General features: G+C 37.1%; 2 protein-coding genes across 2 annotated transcripts in view; one reads left to right on the top strand and one right to left on the bottom strand.

The window, feature by feature from the left end:
* fgfbp1a (fibroblast growth factor binding protein 1a) overlaps window positions 1–19,766 on the top strand; it is a 303,976-nt gene that overhangs the window by 56,111 nt on the left and 228,099 nt on the right. The window lies entirely within an intron of this gene.
* Window positions 147–6,320, bottom strand: tmem33 (transmembrane protein 33). The gene is made up of 8 exons (XM_074649133.1): window positions 6,174–6,320; window positions 4,579–4,649; window positions 4,174–4,268; window positions 3,874–4,061; window positions 3,628–3,695; window positions 2,709–2,842; window positions 1,963–2,046; window positions 147–1,257 (listed from the first exon to the last, which is right to left on the bottom strand). Exons 2-8 carry the CDS (start codon window positions 4,627–4,629, stop codon window positions 1,128–1,130), a joined length of 750 nt encoding a protein of 249 aa, XP_074505234.1. The 5' UTR covers window positions 4,630–4,649; window positions 6,174–6,320; the 3' UTR covers window positions 147–1,127.

Below are 19,766 nucleotides of genomic sequence, written 5' to 3'. Positions count from 1 at the left end.
CTGTATCGATACTGCTTTGTAGGAACGTAGTCAATAAAATTAAAAGTAGTCAATAGAAATTAATGTATTTCTTATCAATGGATGGCAAAATGTGGTTCATTACTTTAAGATGCGTTGATTATGAGGCCAAGATCAGAACCAAATCATAAGCTCAAACCACATTCCTATTCTTTAATATTTTATTGGTTTAATTAAGAGATCATTTTATTCTTGTCATAAAAATGTGGTTTGTCTGTGGGCAAATAAACACATTTAACATGGCAGAAAAAGAAATCAGCATGCATTAAGCAAGAAAACTACAAAGCGACAAATAAATGAACAAAATTCAAAACAGCTTTCAAACTGAGAAACAAGGTGAGAATGCATTCAAAACATGACAGGCATTGTGCAACTCATTACAAACATGAATCCTACAGCAAAATGTCTGGTACCTTAAAATATTCTATAAAATACAGCAGATATCTTGTTTCTCAATTCAACACCCATTTTGACATACCTACGTAGACTTTGCAAGTTGTTAAAAGAGTGAGTTGATGGCATTAATAGAATAAACTCTAAGTTAGGCATTTAGACAAATCAGTGCATTGGATGCTTTGAACATAAAAAAAAGAAATTGGACCACGTAGAAACTGCAAACAAACCCCATCCTCCATCCATCCAAGCACCACATGATCATTAAAAAAAAAGAACATTTTTAATTATGAATAAGCACATTATCATTTTTAAGTTACTAATCTCAGCTTGTTAATGTTTCATCATATAATAAGAGATTTTCATGAATAAATAGGACATAAAAAGGAAAAAAATAACAACAGCCGGTACACACAGATCACAGCTGATGTCTACTGTTCTGCATTCAGTGAACGTAACAAAGTGAGGGGTGTCCACCAGTGAGGTCACATTAAGAAGATGGGAAAAGAAACATCACCATGAGACTTCAGTGCGTTACTGGCTGTTCTTCACCTGTACTCAAACATACAGAGAAGCTGGAGCACAGGCTGTAAAGTTGACATTCAAAAAACAGGTCCTTCTGTTGATGGCAATGTCTGTCCTCATCAAAGTTTAAGTCACATCTTAAACGGTGGGAAAACAAAACATAAAGAAAACAAAACTTTTATGGAGTTTAATCAGACCCCCGTGGGGGCGAGGCGGCTGATGAAGGCGATACTGCTGAGGCACATCTTCCTGAAGAAGGCGGGGCAGGCGGGTTTCATGATGAAGTGCTCCAGAAGAATTCGCAGTTCTGTGAACAAGGTGCTGGGGTGGAAACAGATTTGTTTAATGCTCAACTCTGACAGTCCAGGAAGGTCATTCTAAGGTTTTACATTTGTGAATAGAAGACCACTGTGTTACATCAGATTATATTCTACTCAGGGTTATTATAGTCAACTAAGACTGAAAGTAAAACAAAAATAAGCAGTGAAAATATTGCCGTAAAACTGAAACTTAATAAAAAACAATATCCTTTATGAAAAACTAAAAAAAACTTTCAGTTTTAGTTTTTTAGCTATAATTTATCACAACCGAAAAATGGAGACACCATGAATTTCCATCAACTCTTGTGACATTGAACCACAGAAATTTAAGTGACTTGACATTCCAGGAGATGGTGCTAGGGGCAATAAACCTCAATCAACCCCTTTACTGTATCAAAGACGAGTTAATGTTGGCCAATATCAGTCCAGTTGAATTATCGGCTCCCGTTGATGCAAGGTACAGACATTTCCATGGCTGCAAGCAAGCCATACTTTTTGGTGTTTTCATTTAATTTGCTTTGCAGTACAATATATTTGAAATGAATCTTTAATGTAGGATTAATGTTTTTAGCAGTAGTGAAAAAACTTTGAGAATTATACATAAAGTTTCAGGATTTTTTCACCCCTGATGTAATGTGCAATAATGACTAGCTTGTTTTATAAATACCTGTGCTTTGTGACAATATTGTATTATTCAACATCTTACCGGCAGTATGGGTTTCTTCTGGATGTGTAGCGGAGGGTGAGGAATCGGTAGTAAATGAAAGGCAGTAACAAGCTCCCCTGGCCGCTGTCAAAAAGACAGTGAAAACAGACATTACACAGTTGTAGATTTGTTTTAGTCATAAACAATAACATTAATAACGTTATTTATTCAGCACTTTTTAAAACACTTTTAAATCTAAACTGCAATAACAAGCAAATGGAACACCTGTATAATCTAATGCAATCCAATAAACCGACTATCTGGCCTCTTCGTACCTCTGTAGGTTGCCTTGAAAATTTGCATATGAAAATTATGACAGTCAGACGACTATAGAAGCTGACACGCACTGGTAGTTTAGATACAACTGAATAAGACTGATTTATGTGGTTAATTTGGTAACTGGGATTTCCAGGATTGCATTTTCGTGTACGTTTTCATAAAAGTCTAGAAGGCAAATCTATTGTTACCTTAAAGGTGTTTGACAACACAGAAAACTGGTCTGTTCTGCTTCTCATAATCTGTCCCAAGTATTTCTGGCAACATAATATTGATAAACTGACTGTTGGATAAGCAGAAAACTGTCTAAGAACATAATCAGTACTTCCACCATACTGTCACGGATCCAAGTGCATATTGGTAGATAATGTAATTACATTCCAATCTAATAAACAAAATCACAGTAAGATCTGCAATGTTTCTTGACCATAAGAGAAACAAAAACGCATGACAAAGTCATGAGCACTTACCTGAAGAGCATAAAAACAGTTGCTGGCATCAGGAAGATCTCATTGCAGGCGATGAACTTCAGGATGTTCTGCTGATTGGATGTAAGTTTGTCCAGGAGGTTTCTGATGAACATCAGGCTGCTGGGGCCCACAGACTGCACAGAGAGATTAAAACATCAGAAGCTGACTAGGGGTGGGAGTCACCAGATGTCCCACGATACGATCTTATAGCGATTCAAAACATTTTTGGGTATTGCGATTTATTAACATTTTTTCCTTTTTTCAACTGCAAATTATGCAGTTTGTCAACATCTGTTTTACCTAATATGATACAGTTTTCACTCTGTTCATCTCGGAGTTTTCATTCACATATCTTGAGGTCTGAGGTCAAGGCGCAACATTTGAGCGTTCTTCCCAACAAGCTAACATGACATGGTACCAATCGACTGCTTAAGTTTTCTATTTTCATATGATACCAGTTTATTCCCACTAGCTTTAAGACTGAGCCCAATACAACCTCTGAAAGACAGAATAGCAGCCGTCACATTGTTAAGAGTTTAAATAATAAAAAATCGATACTTGACGGCGGTGTATCGATACAATATTGCCACGCAAAATATCAGCATACTACGCTGTATTGATTTTTCTCTAACCCATAAAGTCAGTAAGTCAAAGTATTCAGAGTTTACATGAAACAATGATACAGAGAAGTATATGTGAAAGGTACTCTCATTATCAACCATCAGCTTTATTAGAATTTAAGGTTGAATTTGGGTCTCTGGGCAACAGCTGGTTAATTGAGTAGATAATTAAAACACCATTTGGCTGGTGGTCGTTTTCCACCTGGACGTTAAACAATGTTCAGAAAAAGGCTTTCTGTCATACATTTTTAACTAACAGAATTAAAAGTCACAGCTGGCCGCTGCTGCTTTATACTCACATCAAGGACTTTCTTTGTGTAGGTGGTTGCATGAAGCAAGGAGAAGAGGAAGACTGGGAAGATGCTCACTGGACACAAGTGTTAAGGATCAACATAAAAAGACAGAATAAACCTCCAACAATAACTTAGTGCAGTATCAGTTTTTGATAATCATCTTTCAATGATTAAAATCATGGGACTAATCAGAACCACTGAATGCGCAGAGTGCATCCATGTTACAAAACAGATTTGAAGGTGAAAGGATACTTGTGATGGGGTAAGAGTTGACCAGGATGAGTGAATAGAGCAGGTAATGGCAGCTATCCTCCTGAAGAGCCTGGGCCAAGAAAGCTCTGCTCAGCTGAAAGCGTGGAAGCCTCTGATGCAAGCGAAGGGCACTGGTGAGGGCGTTCGCTAACAAAGCTCGCTGATAGAAGTTAGCTGCTGCATAGGGTCTGAAATACACAAGCACTCATAAATATTCAGACATCTATTCATGCTGGGATAAAAAGAAAATAGGGTGAAAGCAGTGTGTTGCTGATGTGCACCGTCACTGAGTGTACTCACCCCAAAATAGGTAGAATAAACATTATGGAGCAGTAGACGGTGAAGAGTCGTGAAAGCCACATTGCAGTTTCCAACTTGTTACTCATTAAAAATTGCTGCGGAAGAAAGAAAAATTATATTCAGGAGTCTTGGACACATACAAGTGTTGACCCTGCGCCACCACTTGTGTGATAACATCTTGAGTGAAGGTTGTACAGTGTTAACTGTGGTAGGGTTTGAGGCAAAATGCTGGGACACCATCATGACAGGACGGGTCTGTTTTCTTATGTATACAAACTGATTTGCTGAAAGGCTCAGACCTAAGAGTACCAAAGAGTATCTTTGTATGTAGAATCGGTAGAGTGCACCTTACAAGGTGAGAAATAGTTGGAAGGTGTGAGTGTGTGGATCAAACAGCCAACTTACCACAGGCCCTAGCTGGGGAGGAGGACTTTGTTGTTGGTTTGTGTCAGCCATCTTTGGGAATGTTGGTTGCTCTGTTGGGAAAAACAATTACATCATGATGAAGCAATATTGACTTGTCATACAAACAGGAGTCACAACTAACTACTTTACTTTCACTTTTGATACTTGAAGTACATTTTCCTGATTATACATACATAAGTTTACTTAAACAACATGTTCAATGCAAGACTTTGACTTGTAACAGTATTTATACAGTGTGGTATTAGTATTTTTACTTAAGTAATACGTTCAATGCAGGACTTTTACTTGTAATAGAGTATTTTAACAGTGTGGTATTAGTACTTTTACTTAAGTAACATGTGCAATGTAGAACTTGCACTTGTAACAGTATTTTTACAGTGTGGTATTAGTACTTTTACTTAAGTAACATGTTCAATGAGGGACTTTTGCTTGTAACAGTATTTTTACAGTGTGGTATTAGCCTAATACTTTTACTTAAGTAACATGTTCAATGCAGGACTTTTAATGTTACTTGCAATAGAGTATTTGTGCGTTGTGGTATTAGTACTTTTACTTAAGTAACAGGTCCAATGTAGGACTTTTACTTGTAATGGAGTATTTTTACAGTGTGGTATTAGTACTTTTACTTAAGTAACACATTCAATGAGGGACTTTTACTTGTATTAGCCTAATACTTTTACTTAAGTAACACGTTCAATGCAGGACTTTTACTTGTAATAGAGTATTTTAACAGTGTGGTATTAGTACTTTTACTTAAGCAACATGTACAATGCAGAACTTGCACTTGTAACAGTATTTTGACAGTGTGGTATTAGTACTTTTACCTACGTAACACATTCAATGAGGGACTTTTACTTGTATTAGCCTAATACTTTTACTTAAGTAACATGTTCAATGCAGGACTTTTAACGTTACTTGCAATAGAGTATTTTTACAGTGTGGTATTAGTACTTTTACTGAAGTAGCTAACATGTGCAGGACTTAAGGCTGCTTGTAACAGAGCATTGTTACGGTATGCTATTGAACACTTTCTCCATCACTGGCTTAGAGCTATACTATTTTAGCTAAATGAGGAAACTAGGAAGAAAGCAGCGGCTTTCTTTCATTAGTGAAAGTGTTAAATGAGAGTAATGAGACTAACTTTTATGGAAAAAGCAAGATATGAACTAATGAATAATAACATCCATAACGTGTGGCACATATAATGCTAGCTCGGTGACAATAGCCCAGCTAGCCTCTCGCTAGCTTGATCACATTAATGACTACTTTATTATGTAGTGGACGGATGTAAACGGAAAAGATGAACGCGTTAGTACTTATCAAAGCGGATCAATACATAATATAGTGTGTAAATAATCCTTTAAGACTTGTATGAGTGGTTTATTAATGCTAACATGATGCTAACGTTAGCAGGTGGCTCTAGAATATTCTCCCTGTTACCATCGTTACTAGCATTTGAGCTAACCGCTAGCATTGGTTACGCTGGCTATTGCAGCTATTTAAAGGGGCTTTTGCATAAAGAATACCACTTTTATGATAATATATATAAAGCAGTAATAAAGCACACAGCTTACCAGTCTCTACAGCGTCGAACAGTTCCGTTGCGTGCTAGTTTAACAGTGACAGGCTGCTGGTTCTCCACCACCACACTGAACTGAATGAAGTCAATGATCAGCTGACCTTCCGGAGCGGCGCAGCGACGAGGAACGTGACTCTCGCGAGATTTTTTAGAACGAGAGTTCCTGGATAGTTTTGACTTGGATCACAGGCAGGCAACACTTCCTTCTAGTGGTAAACATTATGAACTGCAACAAGACCTGCTCATTGTTTCTTCTGTTTTTTTATTCAAGTTTCCATGTTTTTATTGTATTTTTATTGTGCTTTTTAATTTATATATTGATGATCTCTCCAAGCAATTGAAAGCCTGTAATACTGGGTGCATGGTTGGGAATACTTTAGTGAACCATATTGTGGCGGTACTGAGTTCCCCAGACTTTAGTTGTTCAGTCAGAAGACTGAAAAACAGTTCCCATCCACATAATAATATAAAATAAAATGCCTCCTTAATAATAATAATGAACAAATGCCTCTTCGATAATGAACAAATGCCTCTATAATAACAAACAATTAAGGAAACTGAAATATTGGTTTTGCTTTTCCTTTTACCCTCCTTTAAAGTTTTCCCAAATAAAATACACTAAAAGAAATGGGTATAAAGGGTTTCATTGAAAATCAACAAATGAATAGAATACAAAAATACAGCCTGCAGGCGTTAGGCTATCGTAAGGCAAGCCAGCTGTTGCACAGATAGCACCTAATCGTCCCAGTGCAGGTAACCCAACTGATTGGCACTTAACTTGCTTCCCCAACTAGGAGAGTCAACACTCAACAAACAAAGCACAAAGATCACAGAATCCCAAAAGGGCCCAAAACAGACCAGAGTTTCTGGTAAAGCTGATAACACATGTTGCATTGAGTGAAGGAGAGATCAGAATGACACTGGGTGTGCAGTTTCCCTCCTGTTTTAAGCCCTACAGAAAGGGCGTCGTTACACCCTGATTGGCCAATAGGGGAATGCACCAAGCTGCTCTCAACTATCATTTAAGAGCCAGTCCCCACACCCTGCTCAACAGGTGAACTGAATAACCCTCTAATCACTCAGCAATTTAACCAAAAAAACACCAGGGAAAAGGGAAACAACAGCAAGCACCAGAGAATTGGCAGCTGCCACAATATCATGTATGCTGATGATCTTGTGGCCTTTAGTTCAAGTAGCGCTGGTCTTCAGCAGCTCCTCAATGTATGTTCTGTGTATGGCGTGGAACATGATATCCAATACAATGCCAGTAAGAGCGTAGTCTTGATCTGTCGAACGAAGGAGGACAAATGTCTAAAATTTCCAGACTTCAAATTGTCTGATGACAATCTTTGTGTCTGTAATAAGGTCAAATATCTTGGACATTTCATTACTGAAGACATGACAGATGATGATGATATTTATAGGTAATACCGCAAGATGTACACACAAGCAAACATTCTCTGGTATAGTTCTTTATATGTAAGGCATTGTAAGTACATCTGGCATAACATGGGAAATGTATGTGTCAATGAAATATACAAATCACTCAAAATAAAAAAACATAATATTTTGCATTTCATAATGACACCATACATTTAATACCAAATCTCTCAAGTACCCATACCAAACCATCTATTGCACTTGAAAATGATACAAATCACAGTTTAACATACAAATTGTGCAAAAGTATATAAATATTATGCATTTATTGTCACCTGTAAATCCAAGCAGGCTGTATATACTGTACATATATATATAAATAAATAATCTACTGTATGTAGCCTACGTAATACCTGTCCTCTATTCATTCCAGCACTCTTTGCATCCTTTCACTATTTTTAACTCTGTATACACAGTTTAAATGACAGGGAGGAAGAGCTGTTCAAAGATATGTCATGGAGAATGACATGTTTGTAAATGTATAACAGACAGCCTGATCACGGGTACGAGGAGATTTGAGCATATCACTTCACTGGTTGCCTGTCAAATCTAGAATTGATTTTAAGATTTTATTATTAACTTTTAAAGCTCTGCATGGTTTGGCACCAAGCTACATCACTGAGCTTCTTATACCCTATGTGCCACTTTGTAACCTGAGGTCCTCTGACTTGGCTCTACTGGTTGTACCATGCAGGTCTAGGCTGGTGACTAAGGGTGACAGGGCCTTTGCCATCAATGCCCCTAGACTGTGGAACAGCCTAGTTGGGACCTCAGGTTAGCTGGCTCTACTACCAATTTTAAATCTCTTTTAACAACCCATTTTTATAAAAAGGCTTTTTTAACTCCGTAAGGCAACAGCTTGGTGCACCTTTTCCCACACCTTATATTGTCCTCTTTGGGCATATGTTTAGTAACGTATTGTTTTGATACCACTGGTTATGGATTTTAGTTTTCTCATTATTTGGTCTTTATGTTTTGTTCTTTTATTGTTTTTTTTTTGTTTGTCTGTATTTCATTGTATCTGTGCAAGCACTTTGAAACTATGTTTAGAAAGGTGCTTTACAAATAAAGATTATTATTATTATTATTATTATTATTATTATTATTACCTAAAAAAACTATAGGCACTTCTTGCAGGGATCACATGACAAGATGGTTATAAGTGGTCATCGACTTTACCTAAGATGGTGTTATTGCACTAGAGCAAAAGTACTCTTAAGATCCACAGGGGAAATAATGTGCATCACATTTAGACGCACAGCAGCAGTACAAGGAACAAACTCCAGAGTGCGCATGCGCAGTGGTCAACGCCCACATTATAAGAGAACAAAAAACTGGTTTAGCACAAAATCTACCACTATACAGCTTGAATAAATATATTGTATTTTCTGATACTCTACTTAGACTTTAAAAATAACAGATTCGTCGAATATTAGCGTTTATCCAAATGATTTTGTGCTTCATTGGTCAGTTTGCATGTTATGCTGCAGACTACCACCAGAGGGCGCACTCGACCAGACTACCATGCTTCCAGCAGGTTGGCCTATAGTCTGCGTTGGGATGATTATTTTAGCTTTAAGTGCACCTTATTTGGTCGCAACATGTTTTAAAATCTTACATCTGACTGCTGCTGCAGCGGCGCATATATATCCACAGATTATTGGCACAGAGTGTCGCAGGATGATGTGTTTGCTGCAGATGCCATTTGAAAATATAGGCAGTGTAAGCACTGTAGAATCTAATTATTTCTTTGCCAAAACCTAATTAGGCATTAAAAAAGGTTAACGCCAGCGCCTGAAACGTTTTTGTTTAATAATCCCATTACTGACGGCTCATCATGTATAAAATGGTGCAGGAGGACACTAAGTTTTCCACTTGTTAAAGGGAATCTCTGAGAAATAGTCGCAGATTTTTTGACACTATGTGCGATTGGGAATTAGGGCTTTGTAATTAAAACTGCGGAGCCTCAACAACACAGCACACAGAGTAAGTAAAGGCTGCAGCGTTGCATGCATTTTTCTATGTTTAATTGATGATTCTGCCTGCTGCAAAAAAACAGTGTCTCTATTTTCTGTTTCTTTCTTTCTTTTTCTTTACAATGTGGTGTAATTTATGGTGCATGACAGACAGAACTCGTCAAACAGGTAGAGAACAGTGAGAATAGAGAGCTTGATGATTTTTTTTAAAGCGTCAGCTCCTCTCGGACCATTACAGAGTCACTAGAGAGCTCAAGGTGAGAATTTAAATGAGACAACATGTTCTGCCTGAGTTTTAATTTGACCAGGCTTCTGGAGGAACCAACTGAGAGATCCTGAGACACGTTTTCAGAGAGAAATGTGTCATGAAATACTAAATTATGAATAAGGGATAGCAGATAGAATATTAAAGGGATGTTACAGTGATGCAAAATAGTTTGGCGAGGAGCCACAAAACGAATAAACGAAGGAATATAACATATTATATAATATGCACATTGGTTCCTTCTGATATATAATAGCGTTTAAAAACGAAATAAAATCCTGTTTTTGGTGTTCTGAAAATGAAACTAAATGTTTTAATATAGGATGCATATGTAGCCTATTATGAAATTATATATATTGTCGATTTATTGAAAGGATAACCCACTTGAGATAAACCATTTTCAGGTGTTTTCTTCAGACAATTTAGGGCAGTTTTTGAGATTTTCCTCTCCTCTGTGCATCGGTTCAAGTTCTACCACAAAGCCAGGTTACTGCACCTAACAGGATAAATTACTATGTATCTAAAAAAGGAAAATAAAGACCATTATCGAAAACAAAATTAAAATCATAATTTCGGGTTATTGCAGAATAATACTTTGATTTTTTCAATGAAATGAAAGTCAGGTGATGATATTGCATACGTAATGTGGGCTCCTGCAGTTTATTTTGATTTTTTTGTGCAAACTCTATTATAATTATAATAATAATAATAATAATAATTATTATTATTATTATTATTATTATTATTATTATTATGTTACAATCCTTATTCGTATTATGATACATTTTTCGGAAATATTGAGGACTGCTGATCACTATAATACTACTAGCCTACTACGAAAATAATTAAAAAAATTAAATGAAATGAAAGTTAGATGATGATATTGCATAAATAATGTGGGTTCCTGCAGCTTATGTTGATTTTCTTGTGTAAACTCTATAATACTTAGCTATTATTATTATTAATAATAGTATTGTTATCGTTGTGTTATCATCATTATTCGTATTATTATCATTTTAATGGGAATTTTGAGGACTGCTATCTACTTTCACTATAATAATACTAGCCGAAAACGATTATATTAGGCCTTATAATAACAAAATTATATATTGTTTCTCCAAAAACAAAAAGCTTTCCAACCTGCGTTCACTTTTATTGCTCCATTTTATTTGATCCTTTCCTTTAAAGCTCTCAGGAGAAAGAAAAGAACAGAAAAGAGAAAGTGAGTGACAGACCAAAGTGAAAAGCTTTTCTAAAAGAAATAAAGTGTCGTTTATACTCAAAGGAATGCGCTTGTAATCGCTCCATCTCAGTCTGTGGATCTAAAACAAACAGGGTGTGGTAGAAGCACAGACTGTTTCTCGGTGTAAGGGATGGAAATCAGGACAAGCGAGGAAGACGATGGGAAGAAAGAGCCGGTTTGATGAGGAGGAAAAGAAGGACACGGTGCATTTCCCTCAAACTGGTTAAAGAAACAATAAAGCGAGTTATCAACAGACTCCTCTGCTTTTATCTCTTTGTTGTCTGATGTGAGAAGGCGTTTCACACAAGTCACAGGACGATTATTATTATATATATCATGATGGGAATGAAGTCCCTGTAAAAGTCTTTACGCACATATTTGTATTGCTTTGCTATAATAATAATAATAATAATAATAATAATACATTTATTTATATAGCACTTCTCAAAACAGATGTTACAAAGTTCTTCACAAGACAATAAAAGCAGATAAATAAAGTAAAAGATATGGTAACTGTTAAAACAGAACATCTATGAGCTATGATTAGAAAACAAAATAATTAAGTATTAATAAAAAAGGTAAAATCAGTGCTGCTCTTCTCTGATAATCTACAAAAATATACAAGGACTATTCAGCCTCTCAGCTGATAATCACCTTTTGCTTTGATGCTTTTTACAGCAAAAAAACAATTATTTGCAAAACAATTCAAAGCCACTAATAATTGAAAACCTCTTGCATTAACTCTCATCTTCAGTGTAATATTTTTCTTTATTGCAGCAGTTTATTTGTTTAATTTGATTGTTTACTTCGGTGCCATGTTGACAGCAAATATTCTGTGATTTAGGCTTTTTTTTAGCAGATAATAATAATAATAATAATAATAATAATAAGTTATTTTAATAAAAATATGTTGACATCTGCCTCCAATATTTGCAGGAAAGAGAAAGTAGGATGTTGCTTCTATAAGAAGATGTGAAGCTTTTGAGGTTCAAGCTAAACAAACAGGCTTCTTTTGGTTTTATCAGACCATGCAGACTCACTTGGCCCTGTACACTGCTGTCATATATGCCAAAAATGACAAAATTCAACATGTTGAATCTTGGTATTTGTAAATCTTGGGGGAGATTGACATCAATAATTGTTCTTCCTTGATTTAAGCAACATTTATTAATTTAAAATTTATTTTTGGGGGAGCTCATTCATGAATTTTACCTCTCTTATATGGTTGTTTTATGCATGCAGAGACCAGATTGAGGCAGGCTTTACTCTCGGCCTCATAGCTTTCATTGTAGGTTTTTTTTCTTGCATGCAAGACATTAATTTTACAGAGAAGGCTCTGGTTTATAAAGCGCCTGATGCTATATCTCCTCCTCTTCTTCATCAAGGTCCTCACTGTGTACTACTGTATATATTTACAGACTCAGAACTCCTTTTATATAAATCTTTCTGCATCTCTAAGATCTATCATTTACTCGCTGCACTTGTGCAGAGACAAAACCTTTACTGAAATCTTGTTTCTGATTCATGCAATTATCACAGAAGTGAATTCAGGAAAAAGGAAATTCTGCTTTTCTGCAGGATTTGGAATGTAAAGTGTTAAATCTTAATAACATCCCTTCACAGGAGAAGGTGCACAAACATTGTGTTTATATTGTTTTTTAAATGTCAGGAAAGAGCAGCCTTGTGTTTCTTTTGAAAATGAAATTGGATTTTTAAAAATATTTTAAAAATAAAATTACAAAAATATTATAAATGGTATCTGCAATATTCCTAGAGGGGATAGGTCTGCATAAATATTTTTTAAAACTGTATCTTTGGTGTAAAAACAGCATGTTCTACGTAAAGGCTGGAGGGAATCTGATGCCCACAATGAGCCAAAAACTATTGACATAGAAAGCAAAGGCGATCCACCAGAAAGCTGACTTTTCCCTTTTTGGGAGTAAAGCTATGTTTGTTTCTGGGCTGAATGGGGGTCTATAATGGAACTGATGGCATCAGGATTGTCACCACAAATGGTCTGGGCGTTTTGCAATGCTGCTTGACAGAGCCTATTATGTCATTGGTCACGTCCCTCCACTCCTTGCTCGCTTGGGCCTGAATGGGAGTGAATTAATCAAACTGTTTGAGAGAGATCAGCCAACTTAATGCACTTTGTGTCAAGGTCTACAGCGACCCGAGACCTCCAGACCTCCCCTCTATACCTGCATCTGAACATGTCCACGTATAGAGCTGCAGCCAGACTGAAAACACATTCAATGTGGCACTCCAAACTGAATTGATTGTGACCTTTTATTAAAAATATCTCCTAATTGATCACTTTAACATTCCTACAGGGACTTTGTGGTGTTCCAGTAGTGAGTTTACATTGAAATGAGTGATATGACAGGATTAATAGTTTACTAGTATCTTTAATAGTGTATTTTTATGTGTGATGTTATGCAGAGGACTCTGGATGATATCTGGAAACAACATAGTTTTTATTCTCTCTCATCAACCTAGATTTACTGCTAAAAAGTGGCATTATAATCATGCAATTAGATTTAATTTATCCAAAGAATTGATGGATTTCTAACCAATCAGAGCCCATTAGATGGAATTAAATATTTGTATTCTATGGAGGGTTTTTTGTGTATCCTTTTAATGAGTATTGCTAAGGGAAATAGTGTGACAGCTATAATTGGATGTCATTCATAATTTGGATAATTTGTCTGGAAATTCACCCTTGAGGACTCCTGGAGTTCAGCACCTGGAAGACAAACAGAAAAAGCCTCTTAAAAAGTGATCTATGTGCTTAACAGATTAAATGTTGATATATATATTTAAAAAAAAAACAAAGCACAGCTACATATATGTGTTTTTCAAGAGGTAAAATGGTCCAACTGGTCCAAAGTCGTAACGTTATTGCTTCATCAAACACGATCAAAAGGTGAATTAATCAAAGCACTCTGCGTCACGGTGCAGTATGCACAAGCATTGTTTGGCTGTAATGGATGGCTTTAAAATTTCACGTTATTATTTCCCGTCATTTCTAGGAAACAAATTGAACATTTATTGCATATATATTAAAAATTACACAGTCGTCGAGAGAGGCTGATGTCTCTTTTATTGAGGCGCACCGAGAGGTGAGGTCTCTCCGGATCAATTTCCCTGTCTTGTTACTCCAGCAAGAGGATGTTTGGAAAATGCCTGCACCGCTAAATTGATTCAGAAACGAATTCATAACTTGGGGGGTTTAAGCAATTTTGTGGCGCCCAGTTATTTTATTTTTTTATTCCCTATCTTTTTTTCTTTTGTTTTTTGATTGCTTTAAGCACAAAGTTTTTTTTATAGGCTACCTCTTTCCAATAGGGCAGCCTTTATAAGGATTTATAAACTGGAATACTTTATTATTGGTCATTAAATCGTTTACTAATGTAATAATTTGTAGATCCGTTATAATCCATTCATAAGAACAAATTGTTGGTATGCAGGGTTTGAACCTGTCTCTTTGACAGTTTGACCACTTATTTCTAGAAAAGGGCTGCAGATGATCTGGACCAAAATCCAACTAATAACTTCTTATTATTAACACTTACTAAAGTATAAACACAACCTGGCAACTCCAAATGTATTCTTATCTTATGCATGGCTTATAACTGACGCATTTAAAGCTTCAGGTATGAGGATCCAAAAAGCATTTATCAATCTCTTATTAACACTATACAACTGCAAACCTGATGATTAAAACCTTTATTAATGATTTATTAACATGTATATATCTGCAGACTCCATGGCTGATTAGAAAGTGAGAAATCCATGAGCATTTTTACCCCCTATCTTTTTCTTTTGTTTTTTGATTGCTTTAAGCACAAAGTTTTGTATCATTCTGCTTCTCATTGAAACCGCCGTTAGTCCAAAAAAAAAATGCATTTAATACACTGGGTTTTGGGTGGCTTCACAAACATAGCCATTAAGCAGTCACAATGCTTTTATTGTGCACTTGATCTCAAAATAGAGGCTGGTCTGACTGCAGGGTCCAGACGAACCTATATGGAAAAGGCCTTGTCTTTGTCCGGCCTGTGTGGAGATGAATGGCCCGTGTCAACCAGATGATTAGTTTGCACTATTAAATTGTCAAAAAGGAAGGATTTTTCCCTAATAGTGCCTTTTCTCGAAGAATTATGGAATTCAGAGTTGTTTGTTACTTGCAGGGCTTCGCGAGGGCGAGGTCAGAGGTCAGACAGAGTTCTCAGTGCTGCGACCAGTGTGGCAGCAGTCAGAGGGGACGTGGAGACAAATGTAGGCCTATTTACTACAAGATGGGAAGATTAATCTCTCCATTGCATCAGATGAAGGATATCCATGCTGTGATTCAACAAGCTGAGGTGGGATTATCTGTCAGTGCATCAATGAGGAGTCACAAAATGCGTAAAAGTCGTACGTAAATGCGCAACAGTGGTATTAAAAGATCAACAGATATTTTCGGTGGAACAAATCAAGCTTAAATTGCAGTTAGGGTCGCTTTTATTTCAAACAATTTGCACAACTGCAAGAAACGCCAATATAGCGCCAGATCTCTCCCCATGTACATGAGCTGTCTTTCTGCAGCATGTCACCATGCACTGCCATGCTCCAACCAGAGAAAACCCCCCTTCTTCTTTTCTGCTCAACCTCTATTCTAGTGCCAACGTTTTGTGTTAAATGTTAACAACTTGGCCCGATCCATTTAATCGCCAACAAAAAAAATTAGTGTTGACTCTAACACTCGCCTCCTTTGTGCCCATTGTGCGCCTGCCCTCACTTGAAGATTTATGTATTTTTGATATTAAATTCCCTCTGTCATCAAGACTGCTCGCTTGTTTACTTTTCTTGACCCCTTCGACCTCGTTCCCCAAACTTTCCCATATTTAAAGCAGGACATGCCCCCCAACTTGTCCTGCTCCACCACAGCTGAATGCTGTGTGGCTCCTTTTGTTGGCATGTGCTGTTTGCACTGTTCTTGAACTTCAGTGGGCTGCCCTGTCCCAGTCCTGTACTTTGAACCCTGCGGAACAATATTCCTCCTTGTTGTGCTTCAGTTCATTATATGGCAACTCTTGCAATCTCTAATTTTTAAATTTTTTCTGGGCCACTGTTTGTCATCATATGCTGGTCAATGTAATGGATTATTAGCTGTCCCTTAAAGATCCCATATCATGCTCATTTTCAGGTTCATACTTGTATTTTGTGTTTCTACTAGAACATGTTTACATGCTGCAATGCTTAAATTTTTTTTAATTTCCTCATACTGTCTGCCTGAATATACCTGTACTTACCCTCTGTCTGAAAAGCTCCATTTTAGTACATTTCAACGGAATTGCAATGGAATTGCGTTGCTAGGCAACAGTTTGGGTCCATGTTTACTTCCTGTCAGCTGATGTTATTTACATACACTGCAACAAGAAATAAACTGGGACACATTTAGAATGTTTAAGTTTAAAACCGTGTAATGGTCTAAATATTGTATATTTGTGACATCACAAATGGACAGAAATCCTGATGGCTTGTTTCAAACGCACAATTTCTGAATACGGGCTGTGTGTATTTCTCCGTATATTGAGTGTTTTTGATAGTTTAACAGTATTTATATAGCATTTAAACCTGCTTTATAATGTAAAAGACCTGAAAACCTCACTTTTTACAATATGGGACCTTTAATGTCCCCTAAGCTGTGGCAACACTACACAACCTTCACTTGATTCCTGCGCTTCAGTCACAATCTGCAAACCGCATTCATCCCATGTTGACGCAGTTGACGGATGCCCATATTATACCTTTGCCATATATGACGTCCATGTCGCCTATACAAGCCTCCCTCTGCTAACCCAGCTTGCTAATTAGTTAAACAAACGCTCATACTAATGATCCCACTGGCCTGGCGAGCTCTGGGGTTTTTGTTCGCAGACTTTGCCCCAGCTTTTCCTGCTGGAAACTTGGCCCCACTGACCCGAGCTATCAGGGCGCTGTGGAGACGGCTGGGCCGCCCTGTCCGGAGTCAAAACCCCCCAGGGGTCAAAGGGCAGCGTCCGAGGCCCGGGAATGCCACCACCAGCTGCTTGCGGTGACACCGTTTACAAAAGGGGCTTGGTGAGCAATCCTTCTATGGGTTGTCAGAGTTGTGACAGAGCTGGCTTGACATTTATTTACTCTCTCATAGGATCAAAAACTGATGGTTTGGCCAGAGTTTAGTTTGCTTCCAATAATGCCTCTGAGCTGCTGTTACTGTAAAGTGGGCAGGCTATACCTCTTTCCAATATAGGGCACCCTTTATAAGGATTTATAAACTGTTATACTTTATTTTTGTTCATTAAATTGTTTACTAATGCTTTGTAGATCTGTTATAATCCATTCATAAGAACAAATTGTTGGTATGCAGGTTTTGAACCTGTCTCTCTGGACCAAAATCCAACTAATAACTTCTTATTAACACTTACTAAAGTATAAACACAACCTGGCAACTCCAAATGTAATCTTATTTTATGTATGGCTTATAACTGATGCATAAAGCTTCAGGTCTGAGGATGCAGGATCCAAAAAGCATTTATCAATCTCTTATTAACACTATGCAACCGCAAACCTGATGATTAAAACCTTTATTAATGATTTATTAACATTTATATATCTGCAGACTCCATGGCTTATTAGAAAGTGAGAAATCCATATACCAAATAGAAAGGACCAGACACCAGCCAAAGGGATGTTTCACAACCTGGCAACCCAGAATATGACCTCATTAATGCCTTATAACTGCTCTATAAAGCCTTAATAAATTAACTGTTGACTATTTTAAGCCCTTTGTAAAGGATGCCTTGTTTTAGTGCCCAAAATAAGAAAAAATTATAAAGCCATATCTTCATGTCTTGTGTATAAATGTTGGTAATCCATTAGTTTATGTAGTCAAAGATCAACGAGGTGTAATCTAGTTTCTAGGTATAAACTGTCTAATGGTCAGAGGAAGGTTCAGTGGTATAATGGAGGGTATAAGCAGATATATGGGCCATAGACTTGGTTAGGCTTAGGCAACAAAACTACGTAGTTAGGTTTAGGAAAAGATCACGGTTTGGGTTTAAATATCTCCGGAAGTGCCGTAACTTAAGTACAGAAGTTATGTGACAGAAACTACATAGATAGCTGGAGGAAAAATGTGTTTGGGTTAAAATAAAACTGTCAAATAAATCAACTTTGACTTCTGGTTTCACACGGGACACGGACACCTGTCTTCTGGATGAAAGTCCAGTGTTTTTTGACTCACCCATCTACCTCGACCTCCTCCCTGCATGGTGTTCAGTGATCTATTAATCATTAATGAAGCCATCAGTTACATCTCATAAACCTTGTATAAGGGGCAATAATGATCCTCATATTTTAGTGTCTATTCACAGTAAGCTGATTAACAACAATACTATATTTTCCTTAATGTTTTAGGTTAAACGGTGGCAACAATGTGTTTGTGTGTTTATTCTAAGGAACCACCCTGTGAGTTTAAATGTCCTCCTATAAACTCAAAACGTTTTTCTTTCCCCCTGCAGCGCCTCGCGGTTAACACTGGCCCATTACACCTTGTCGTCTGTGTCTTCTTGGTGTTATTTGGACAATGTTTGGCCATTTAGCCTGCATGGCCTGTGTGTCTGCGCGCTCCAAGGAGGTCCTAGACAGAAATTGATACTAATTGCGAGGACTGTACACTGCTGGCTGCCGGAGGAGCCTGCAGGCAGTTTGGAGGACCTGCTTGTCACCAGCCTAATTGACAAGGGCTTGTCTGTCCTGGGAGCAGCTGGTCCTAAGCACTGGCGCACAATCGCAATCTTGACACGGCCTCCACTCCGCCTGGAGGAGTTTTGGAGGGGAAACGCCGTTAAAGGGAGATTTATTGAATCTCCCCTTTGGGGTGACGCGGTATTAAGTAGCGCAATATCGGCCTGATATCCGGCTGAGCACACTCCTGGTATTAATAACAGAAGGTGCCAATTAGGAGCAGACAGGTGACATGTCTAGGGACGTTATGAATCACTGCAAACAAGACAAGCGTGGGTAAATAAAAAGCTATGTGAGAAGTCTGAAATGGGTTTTAAGGTATTTTACTTTACGCAGCTACACTGTTTAGAATTTCCCAGTAAAATAACAGTAAAGAACTGGCAGCAGGGTTGCCTTTATGTTACTGTAAAATTAACATTATTATACTGTCGCTGACATTTACAGCTTTGTACTGTTAATGAAAAATACAGTTTGAACTGTTTTTTTTAATTAATTTCACAGTATTTTACAGTTAATTTACTGTTTAAAGATACATTATATAGCTGTTTTTACACCTGTCTTTTACATTATCTTACTGATTTGTTTTAATGCACTATTTAGGTTGTATTTTTTACATACATTTTAATAAACCTTATTTTTTGCCTAGATGAATAGACTTAGCAGGTTACATACATATAGGAATAGTCACACTGAATACAATTAAAGTTGTTTGTTGTTTTGTATTAACAGTAAATCACTGTTTTTAACAATAACAGGTTAATACTGTTGAAATCCTGCTGTAAATTAACAGCAATTGTTTACAGTGTATGTGAGAAGACTGAAATGGGTTTTAAGGGTATTTTACTTTACGCAGCTACATGACGCACAATCAGAATCAGAATTGGAATCAGA

The sequence above is a fragment of the Sebastes fasciatus genome, chromosome 10, assembly GCF_043250625.1.
Source record: "Sebastes fasciatus isolate fSebFas1 chromosome 10, fSebFas1.pri, whole genome shotgun sequence".
NCBI classification, from domain to species: Eukaryota; Metazoa; Chordata; class Actinopteri; order Perciformes; family Sebastidae; genus Sebastes; species Sebastes fasciatus.
Note: the sequence above shows the minus strand (reverse complement) of the source record. Positions and strands in the feature narration are given on the sequence as shown.

What these genes read in the sequence shown, in the direction of transcription:
- tmem33 (XM_074649133.1), bottom strand. Translation starts at nt 4,629, where the DNA reads ATGGCTGACACAAACCAACAACAAAGTCCTCCTCCCCAGCTAGGGCCT. An exon ending in TTTATTCTACCTATTTTGGG is followed by an intron (nt 4,062 to 4,173) that starts GTGAGTACACTC and finishes TGTGTATTTCAG; the next exon opens with ACCCTATGCAGCAGCTAACT. An exon ending in CAACTCTTACCCCATCACAA is followed by an intron (nt 3,696 to 3,873) that starts GTATCCTTTCAC and finishes ACTTGTGTCCAG; the next exon opens with TGAGCATCTTCCCAGTCTTC.